The sequence below is a fragment of the Anastrepha obliqua genome, chromosome 2 (assembly GCF_027943255.1).
Source record: "Anastrepha obliqua isolate idAnaObli1 chromosome 2, idAnaObli1_1.0, whole genome shotgun sequence".
NCBI classification, from domain to species: Eukaryota; Metazoa; Arthropoda; class Insecta; order Diptera; family Tephritidae; genus Anastrepha; species Anastrepha obliqua.
This window is the reverse complement of record NC_072893.1, coordinates 16778171-16789399: the sequence shown is the minus strand read 5'-3', so window position 1 is coordinate 16789399 and position 11229 is coordinate 16778171. Positions and strand designations below refer to the sequence as shown.

The following is an 11229-nucleotide window of genomic DNA, read 5'->3' as shown; positions in this document are numbered from 1 at the left end:
TTGAAATCCTATCTTATAGAAAAAAATAATCTATTATCTTAAAATAATTAATCCTGTCAGAATTCTATCATCAGGAGAGCGACAAGATGTCTCTTGATGTCTCCCCTGCAACATCTACAAAACGAGCCTACTTTGCTTTTGGCTAAGGAGTATAGCTCCTTACTTCCTACTTATTTGCTCTTGAACGGGGTTGGGCTCTTGCACGAGTTTTAGACTTTGTTCCTCGAACCTTTAGCCCCATTTCTTTGCCGGAGGCATGTTATATCCTTTCGCCGAGCGCCTCGTTGTGCGAGTAATATTGATCCGACGGGTGTATTCAACAGTGGTATTTAGGTTTTAGAATACTTGGGGGTTTCTTCACTGTTTGATGGCGGTTTTCGCTTTGCAAAATGAATGGACTAATTCAATACTTACCTGGTGGTATCATTTTTTATGATAAAGAGGGGCCAAGTACCATCTTTGAGCTAAATTTTTTAGATTTATTGGAGATTTCCACTTCGACCTTATGATCTTTTGTGCTCTCCTCTCGTCACAGTACTTCATCCAGGCCCAGTTTTTTATTAAACTTTAGAGTGGGTGAATTGAGCGTATGTGCCTTTCTTCCGGTTGCAAATGTCCGAGATGTCTCAGCCTTCTCCGCGCTATAGCGCTGCATTCAAGGAGAAGGTGCATTGGAGTCTACTGGGATTAGCCACAGAAACGTCAAGAGTTAGTGGATCATATCCCGATCATGTGCAGATGACTACGCAGTCTGCCTTTGAGCGACTTAACCGGGGATTGCTGCAGTATGTTTTTTTAACGAGGTGTTTATCAATACAGCAATTGTTCTTGCTGCTGCGTTCGTCTAGCATCATTGCTCCGCCTCCAATCAATGTTGCAAAGTTTTACGACAATTCGTATAGCAAAATCTTGTACCGCTCTCTATGTACATACTTTTCATCCGACTCAAGCATTATTGGGCATTAAAAACACACCAGTTTTGTTTCCTAGGTCATCGCGTTCTTAGCGACCATCATGCAATGAAAGCCCACATGTTCGACTGCCTCCAAGCATTTTCGAAAACAAGGACTACCAGCCAAGTCTAGGCATTGCAGATATTTTTGGAGCCATCCGTGTCCGCTTAGTAGCTGCAGCAGAAAGAAATCAACGTGTTCGTGTTTTCGACAGATCCAATCGTTAATCCATGTGATCAACCTATACGTCCACCGGCCTTTTGATGAGTAGTCCCATTTTGATTGCCATTCAGCTATCGAGGTAGAACGTTCTGCTTGTTTGAGTTGCTCTATTGGCTTGGTAGTATGTACTGTGGTTTGCCGAAAGTGACACCTATTATCACTGGATAGTTGAGAGTCAGAAAGATTACATCGACTGCCAGTATAGCGATGTGATGTAGGAGCAAAAACAGCAAACGTTGTTATTTGAGATTATGGTTGTTGTTGTTGCAACAGTATAAACATTCCGCATGCGTACATATAGTGCTGCTAAATCCGGGTCGTTCCGGTTACGTAGAACCGACTGTTTAAAGTTGTTAATTATTTACATAGGTATTAATTATTGCCCCGAACACTGAGTTTAGAGTTAGAATTCTAAATTGAAAGAACTTGACTTATCCGCAAAGAAATTATATTTCAAAAATTTATAAAAATAATTTTATAAAAAAAATTATAAAAAAAAATTTATTAAAAAAATAATAAAAAAAATAAGATTAATAAAAAAATAATAATAAAAAAAAAAATTTATTAAAAAAAAATTAATAAAAAATAGTAAAAAAAAAAATAATAATAATAAAGTAAAAAAAAAGTTAGGTGAAATGTTTGAAGTGTCAGTGTGGCACTCCCCAAGTAGCACATTAGATTAGATTTATGGGGGGTTGGACAAGTCCAAGCACTCAGTCAGGAGACCATTGTACTACACCCGGATAGATTACAGTAGAAAAAATAGAGAAGGAAAGATAAAAAGTGGGTGATAAAAAAAAAAAATAAATAATTGGCGCGTACACGTTCTGTTAGGTGTTTGGCCGAGCTCCTCCTCCTATTTGTGGTGTGCGTCTTGATGTTGTTCCACAAATGGAGGGACCTACAGTTTCAAGCCGACTCCGAACGGCAGATATTTTTATGAGGAGCTTTTTCATGGCAGAAATACACTCGGAGGTTTGCCATTGCCTGCCGAGGGGCGACCGCTATTAGAAAAATGTTTTTTTTTTTTTATTAATTTTGCTTTCACCGAGATTCGAACCAACGACCTCTCTGTGAATTACGAATGGTAATCACGCACCAACCCATTCGGCTACGGCGGGTGATACGACGGATAAATTATAAGGTCACTCTTCCACAAATCTCTTCGATTCATTGATGAATCTTAAGAGATCTGAAAGAGGAAGAGTATGAACTTTATCCATACTCAGTATATCGCAACATATTGGGTTCTGCCTGATTCTGCCGAACAGCTACAGAGAAAATGCTCTACAGTGTTGTCATTCTCAAGGCAGGATAGGTATATCGGGCTGCCAACGACCCCCATGGCAGCCATAAACTGACCACAGACGTTGTGCCCTGTGATTACACCCACCAGTACTCTCAGGTCCTTTCTGCTGAGTTTTAGAAGAAAGGTCGCTATTTCCTGGTTGGTTCTTTCACAAAGCACTTGGCTACTCTGCACGAGTTCAACTCAGACCCACGTCCTCTATGGGTAGACCTCATGAAGTCGTCAATTCATAGTTGAATCGATGCGGAATTGACACCTAGAAAGGGTTCAGGGCCTAGTGGCATACTTGCAGAGCCTTTATTAGCCAATTTATCAGCTAACTCGTTCCCTGTAATGCCACAATATCCAGGCACCCAAATAAGAGTAAGTTTGTTGTGTTTTGCAACACTGTTCAGTTTTGTCTTACATTCACCGACTAACTTCGAAGAGCAGCGTGGGTTAGCAAGGGCTTTCAGTGCAGCTTGACTGTCACTACAAATCCCCTAGTAGCATCGTTTTAATTCCATTATGAGACCTCCAACAGGAAGATATCTACACGCACTGTTGATATAATAGAGAAGATTGAGGGGATTTAAAAAACAAAAAGTAATAATAATAATAAAGAAAAAGATTAATAAAAAAAATTTGAAAAAAATTTAAACTAAAATACAAAAAGAATAAAAAAATCAATAAAGAAAAAAATCAATAAAACAAATTTATAAAAAAAATTAATAAAAAAAATTAATAATAAAAAAAATAAAAAAAATTATAATAATAATAAAGAAAAAAAAATATTAAAAAAATTAAAAAATAAAAATAAAAAAATAATAAAAAAACTAAAAAATAAATAAAAAAATAATAAAAAAATTAATTATAAAAAATTATAATAATAATAAAAAAAAATTATAATAATAATAAAAAAATTATAATAATAAAGAAAAAAATTATTAAAAAAAAAAAATAGAAAAAAAATTAAATATAAAATAAAAAATATTAAAAAAAAATAATATAAAAAATAATTTTAAAATACTTTCATACTTTTAGTTATTCAAAGTTCATTTTGTTTTATTCTACTTATAGTTTTCACTAGGTTTTTTTTGTATTACAGTTAAATTAATCCATAAGTAATTAAATGTTTCAGCTGTTACTTTACTTAACTCCATTAAAACTCATCGCCATTGGTCATGACCCTAAGCAAACCATGCACACTATTTCCTCATTCAAATTGCACAGCTATGCCACTTTCAATCACAACTCCATAAATTTTTGTGCGAGCCAGCTACAAAGCATTGGTTTGCGATGTCAGTGTGCGGTCGGTAAATTAACCCTGCATATATCGATACGAAAAAAATCCATTTAAGTTTGTAATACGACTCTGCAGCAGCGTTTAATTAAAAATCAAATCGGCATCTGGCGCGCCCTTCTGATGACGAAACTTCGGTTTACTCGGGCGTTGATAGTGATTTTGAGACAAGTTGCGTTGCGATTGCATTAAAGATTCCTGTTTACGGGTAAGAAAAATGATTTTTTTTTATTTGCTTAAAAGTCTTTATTTACACTCGCATACCTGGTAATCTTCTTCTTCTATACGTTCGGTTATGTTTAGCGTTAGGCGCTTCACCTTTTCCTTCTCCTCCCGTGTCTTCTCTTCCTGCAACTTCAGGTTGATGGCCAATTGTGAGTCGGATGGCGCAACAAATTGTTTAAATTGTTGTTTGCCTCCTTTGCCGCCACGCACCATCAGCACAAATGGTACCGCACCGCCACCACTACTAGCGCTGGCAGCGCCACTTTTCCCCGCCTCTTTTTCACCACCCGACTGATTTCCGCTCGAGTTAGTTATTTGTTCGTAGGATTTCTTACTCGATCTGGCCATCATCGGCACTGGGATGTCTTTCGTATTCGGTTTGACAGTCTCCTTGATACGCTCCTGATAACTATCTACGGCCATTTTTTCAAACATCTGCTCGAACTCGAGGTCTTCTTTGGATTTCTCAGGCGCACGCAGTTCACAATCTTCGAGCATAAATTCATTTTCAGTCCAGTCAGTGGTGTTGGCCAACTCGTTGGCGTTGTTGGCGTCCTCAGTATTTGGATCATCATCGCCACCAGCGTCGGGTGCACGCGAACGTGACTCGCGTTCGGAAGAAGAGTCGTCGCTGAGCTGTTTGGGCATGGAAGATTATGTAATGGGTGTTTATACAATATATGTGGAGTTAAAAATTGCACTGTACTTGGTCCTGCCATAAATTCTGTTACAAGTTAAGTCTGTTGCAGATATGAAATTTGAATACTTTTATTGAAGTTAGTTTTATGAAATATTAAAAAAAAAAATTTTCATTCCAAATGGTCACCATTTGCCTTTACACAAGCCTTCAAAGATTAGGCTATTCAGCGATTGCAGCACGCACGGTTTCCATGGGTATTGAAGTCGCTGCTTGAACCAAAGATTGTTTGAGACTTTCCAACTTTCTGTGAGGTCTTCGACAGGCCATGTTCTCCAATTCTGACCACAAACTTTAGTCCAATGGATGCAGTTCTGGACTTCCGGACAGCCAACCTTCTGCGGTTACGAACCCAGTAATATTATTTTTCAGCCACTGCCGGGTGGTTTTTGTCTTATGCGCTGGAGCGGAATCTTGCGGAAGATCCAACGCTCTTCATTGACGAGAGTACTGCTCAACTGCTTCACCATTCCTTTTAAGACACACCCTTAAAGACATCCGGGACACTTTCCTCCCGGTCTTAACTCCTTTTTCGCAGAAATGAAGAGTTGTAACGACTTTACAAGACACTCCACACCAAACCATTACGGAGGCTGGATGGCGGTCACGCTGAACCCTTGGAACCACATTTTTTGCGTCTTTAGAAGTTTTAGCATAGATTTTTTGGTTGTTTTTGTTGTTGTTGTAGCAGCATATATATATTCCCATACATATAGGGGGAATGCTGCTGAAGTGACAGTACTTTGCCAGATATAAATCCGGGTCGTTTCGGTAACGTAGAACCGACTGTCATGGGGCCGACATAGATTTTGTCGTTTTGCTTATTAAAAACTTCTTCAACAGTGAAAATTGTCTCATCTGTGAAAAGAATATTTCCATGACCATTGGTCGCATGCCACCGAAGAACCTGCCTGCATCTGTCGAGTCTAATTTTCTTCAAGCGCGTTGTCAAAAGATGACCAGTTGAGCGACGAAAGGCTTTCATGTGGAGATCATCTCTAATGAGTCTTGACATGGATCTGGTAACTGAGTATAATTCATGAGTAGACAATGCATACGAACAAAAACAAAAAATAACGGAACTTTTTCTGCGAATTTGTTCTCGCCGTATGCATTGTAAAATTTGTCACAGAATTTATGGCAAGACTAAGTTTAGTAGTCTCAATGAAAAATAATTCGTATAGGCCAACATTTTGATAACTGAAGCAAATAAATAATTCGCTTTAAATATTAGTTCGGGGAAAAAGTAATCCATTATTTTTGAGTAACATTTTTGCACAAATGGTTTAAAACTGTTTTTTGGTCGATCTTTAGCTCTTGAGTGATGCTATGACTACTAACTTGCCGGTCAACTTTGATTATTTCTGTGATTTTAACGACATTTTCGACATTATTGGCATATTCATTCACATCAAAAACACCTGAACGGCATAGACGAAACCAAAATTGCACATAATTAGCTGTTGCAGTATCTGAACCATAAACACCATTCACTATTTCAACGGTCAGGCCTTGCATTTTCACCTTTATCAATGAACAACTGTAAAACAGCTGAGTTTGCTCTTTGTTGACTTCCATTGTTAACACCCTGTAACTCACAACTGAATGGAACAAACTAAAAACAGCAAACACATTTTTTTAGTGTGAAGTGTCAGCTTGACAACGAGCATAAACTTTAAATTGTTTGATCGACGCTTTATGAAATATCGCTCACTACAGCCATCTACCGAGAAAATAATGAATTTCTTTTTCCCCCAAACTAATACGAGGGCGGATAAATAAGTCCGTGACTTTTTGTATTTCTGACCTCTTTACTGAAAAAGAAATACTGCTCCTGTCAACAAGCATCTGTCAGTTGACTCCTGTCAAAATTTGAACGTGCTGCGTCAGTTAGTTTCTGTTTTACAGCTACCTTTATCAGACTACCCAGCAATTCACAGTCGACCACAAACGCAATCGTGTAACAACTTCACAGGAAGGTTTGGCGTTGTTTAATCGCAATATGGAGGAGTTTTTGCGCCGTTTTGTAACCGTGGACGAAATGTGGATCCATCACCACACACCAGAGACCAAACAACAGTCGAAACAGTGGGTTTCTAAGGGTGAATCGGCTTAATAAGCACACGAAATTCAGTTTTTTCCATTTTCTCCTCAAATTACTGGGTAGTAAAAGTAGCTGTAAAACACAAACTAACTGACGCAGCACGTTCAAATTTTGACAGGAGTCAACTGACAGATGCTTGTTGACAGGAGCAGTATTTTTTTTTCAGTAAAAAGGTCAGAAACACAAAAAGTCACGGAATTATTGATCCGCCCTCGTATGTCCGCTAAACTCACAGCGTCATCGAATTCGCTGTCCTCGCGTATTGGTTCGAGATTGCTGTCACTCTCAGATTGAATTTGCATGCCTTCTTTCAGCTGCGGGTATAACTCCTCTTTTAGTTTCTCAATTGCTTCTTTTGCTTGCTCGAGACTTTTGTAAAGCTGCGAATTAAATCAAAGTTTAAATTTGTAGTCTTACAATTGAAAATTGAAATACTTCTATTTACCTTCAATTTGGGTCGCACATTTGCCAAACAATCGCGATACATGTGATCCACTAGTATAGGAAATAAATCTGAGGTATTTTCTACTTTGCTAAAAACCGGATGCGACTTTTTGTACCAGTAATAGTGTTGGAAGAACACAAGAAAGTAGTCTAATCTGCAAAATTACCAAATTTTTTTAAGAGAATAAACACTTTACGAATCCTCTTCTTACTTCTTGCGGCTCATTGAACTGGTAAAATACTGCCCGCACGTATCGAGCAGCACACAAGCCAATTTCAAACGGAACAAACTGTCCGGCGGATCTAATTCTGAGATGACGCCATCCTCCGTTGACACGCCCAATGAGATAATCGAATAGAGTGTATTCAAGATATTCGTTGACTCTACTAGTTTGTAGTTGTACAATTCACCCAGATATTTAGCCATTGCTATGCGTCGTTGTGCCAACTTGGGTGAGTGTATTTCTAGACCCGCACGTATGTCCTCGAATACATTATCGATGACCATCGTCACCGCACGCTCTTGAAACGAACTCAAACCGGATACCAGATCGGCGAGGCAGCGTATGAGCGGAAAGCGTAACAGATACGCCTTAGACATACATTTAATGGCATAGCTGCTCACCTCCGGATCATCCCAATTAATGCGTCTCATTATTTTTAGGCTACGATCTACATTCTGTTTGCACAACTCTTCGAATATCAGATGACGTATATACTCTTGTATTACTGGCCGCACCACAGCATCTTGCTTCACGGTGTCTGGCGGTTTGACCAAATAGTAGACACTTTCGACCTGTGCGGCATGGCGTGAGTCCAGAGCAGTAGCGGTTTTCAGACGCATCATTTGGTCGAGGAAGACATTGGTGAGCAAGCGCGAGTCGCGACAATTGTAGAGATAAACGCCTGCAACCTCGATGAAGGCGCAAGCCATTTCGATTTGATGATGCTGGAAATCGCGCAGCAGCATCTTTAGACAACTGAGCGCGTCGAATTTCTTGCATAAACCAAATTTCACCATTTCACCAATGAAGCGTACAATTTTGATCTTCGATTCGATGTTGAGTTGATTCTTTTTGCGAATGTGCCATTTGAATTCTTTGCGTAACATTTCCGACAAATCGGTAGCCACGTCTGTATTGCACAGATTAACAATAGCAACAAAACGTGAGAGGAATGGCAGCAAATCCAAACGCGTTCTGCAATGAGAAAACATATACAATGAGCTGCTGAATTTTAAAGCATTTGAATTTGTAATTGTTGTACCTTTGTACCGTAAAAATTGACTTTGTCAACTTTTTGCGATTATTTTTCGTATTGAAATTTAGCAAAAATTCAATTGCCGCCGAGTCTATAAGCTCCTTGTTCACACAATTATTTAAATTATTCAAAAACTGGTCGAAATGCTGCTTGCTATGCAAAATTTGGCCCGCACTCATGCGCCCCACTTCCATTAGTGCGTTTGCAATTTTATCCGGTAAGGGTGCTGGCGTCGCGGTTTCTTCGTTAGCTGGTTCAGCAGCCGCCTCGGCATCCTTATCATTCGGCGGATCCGATGCTGTTGAAGGTGGATCATCAATATCCATCTCTACATCAATATCAGCATCAAGCGCTTCTTCAGTCATCTCTGCAGGCTCTTCATTTTGCTCTAAATCGACTTTTGGCGCTGAAAAATTGGGCAGATATTGCCGTAAATCCGGTAAATCGGTGTAGAAACTTTTCGTTTCATCATCTCCCCACGGATCGAGTTCGCCCATTGTCGCAACTTCGAGCATACTTTCGATGACAGTACCCGGATTGCAGTTCTCCGATTCATTTGTAAGTTCCGGCAATGGCTCGTCAAGTAAATCGGAGAGCGTTTGTGCAGATGAGAGCAGCTTATCAAAATTTGCTTGCATCAGCTCGCATTTTTCCTTTTTGTCATTCGAGATTTCACCTAAATTGCAGCAATTTTCAATTGAAAATTCTTAACACAAATCGCTCTAGTGCATGTCTTACCTTTTGATTCCATTGTGCGACGTATACTCTTCGTCATATTGAGCAATTCCTGTTGCTCGGACAGCAAGTGCTTGCATAAGTTTTTGAAGTAATCCTTTAGTAAACCGCGCAGATTTTGTTGCCTGTCGGGCGCTAGGAAATCAGACTTTGGAATCGCCACTCCGCCATATTTTTCTGCCAAATTCTGCATTTTGCGTGGCACGAGTCCGGCATACTCCTCGCCACAGTGTCGACAAAAAGACAAAATAATGGAGAAGTTACTATGATCTTCCTTGTCCTGCGAGATCACATTAATCAGCACTGATCCAAGCAATTGCAAACCCTGCTTGCCACTTATCACACCTGAGCTCACCAGTTCGGCAAACAATCGCAAGTCTACACGCAACTTACTTGGATTCGAGATCTTTTCACCGGTTTTCAAAGAAAGCGTCTTTTGCCACGCTTCAAGAAATTGTGCGTCAAAGTCGGCGTACGTCTGGTGTAAACGTGAACAGAGTGTTACCACCGCCGGCACGTCGGTCATTTTGAGTTTTGCCTCAGAAAGTGCTGAACAAATCTCTGAAATGTATTTACTCAAATTAAGGCCACTCATGTCTTTAAGCAACGCCTCCAATTGAGCAGCCGTAAACTGTTTCAACTTTTTTACAAACGCCGTATTTCGCTTCAAACTGGAATCCAGCTTGGCAAAGAAACCATCGCCAGGATGCTCACAATTAAGATTTTCCGCACGTAGCTGCGCTTTGGCTTTGATTTTAGTTTGCAACTCCATTACAAAGTTATTGAGCTCTTCACGTTCTTGGCGCTCCATTTCAATGGCAGACGCGTCGACAGTAGCTTCTGGGTCTGCTTGCACGGTTGCCTCCGAATCTTCGGCTGCCTTAATGTCGCTGGCGTTAGTTGAACTTTCAACCACCATTTTTTTCGCTTTTGCACGCCGATTATCTTATTTTAAATTATTTTTCAGGAAGTTGTTGGAAATTTTTCAATCTTTCAACTACGAAGCTTTTACTGTTTTTTTTAGTTTGGCAAATGTATTTGACGTTTGAAACATAAACAGCTGTGTGCACAGACGTAGTATTAATTTTGGGAAGAAGGGATTGATTTCTAAGAAAATTTGTTTGAATTAATAAAATTTGAAATGTATGCCTATAGTTTAAGTTACATGCTATTATTATATGTATAGAACAAATGATAGGTAATTAAATATACTTTGGAATGAAATTAGTTTTAAGGGGTGATATACAGTTAGAAGGCCGAAACAACGAATTTTCCAGAATTTTTTTTGAGAAAACATTTACATTTATCGATCTAAAAATTGGTACACATATTATTTTCTCTTTTAACCCTTATTTTGACAGACATATGAATTGTCATATAGAGTACCAATGGGTCTGGCTGGACCCAATGGGTCTGGGTGGGAGTAAATCTATCATAATTTTGTGGAAACTTCAGTTTATCTTTATTGTAACATTTGGGGATTCTGCTGTTTCCGTGGCGCCGCAATCTGACGACGGATTCTTATAGAACTCGACAAAAGAAAACGAAATGAAGAAGTAAAATTTTTTGATATTTCGCTTAGTTTTCGAGATATTTAATAAAAAAGGTCTCAAAATGCCCTTTGGAACTTCACTATAATTTGCCTATTACACTATATATTTTTTAACACTTCAATAAAATTCACGAAATATACACTCACACGCGTGTTTTTACTTATTTTTATCCTTATATTCGAATTATTTCTATTAAAATAAAATGCAAATGCATTTGTCCATGCAGTGTCTTTCCAATTTTAAACGCGAGTAAGAAGAAGATTGGAATGACGACAGTATGGTGTTGCCGGATGCCTGCGAATGAAACAAAAATATGAACCAAAATATGAACAAAAATTAAGTATTTAAGTTTAGTGTTAATGTTGGGAATGGGGGTTATTGTGCCTCCTTACCACATACACGCATATGACGTTTTAATTTTGGGTTCAATGGTTTTAACACGGAA

At 38.8% G+C, this 11229-nt stretch overlaps 1 protein-coding gene across 1 annotated transcript; it reads right to left on the bottom strand.

Annotated features, from left to right (window-relative positions):
* Positions 1-3501: 3501 nt before the first annotated feature.
* Positions 3502-10237, bottom strand: LOC129237309 (regulator of nonsense transcripts 2). The gene is made up of 7 exons (XM_054871972.1): positions 9235-10237; positions 8503-9172; positions 7449-8435; positions 7238-7391; positions 7026-7172; positions 4031-4627; positions 3502-3964 (listed from the first exon to the last, which is right to left on the bottom strand). Exons 1-7 carry the CDS (start codon positions 10148-10150, stop codon positions 3851-3853), a joined length of 3585 nt encoding a protein of 1194 aa, XP_054727947.1. The 5' UTR covers positions 10151-10237; the 3' UTR covers positions 3502-3850.
* Positions 10238-11229: the final 992 nt, after the last annotated feature.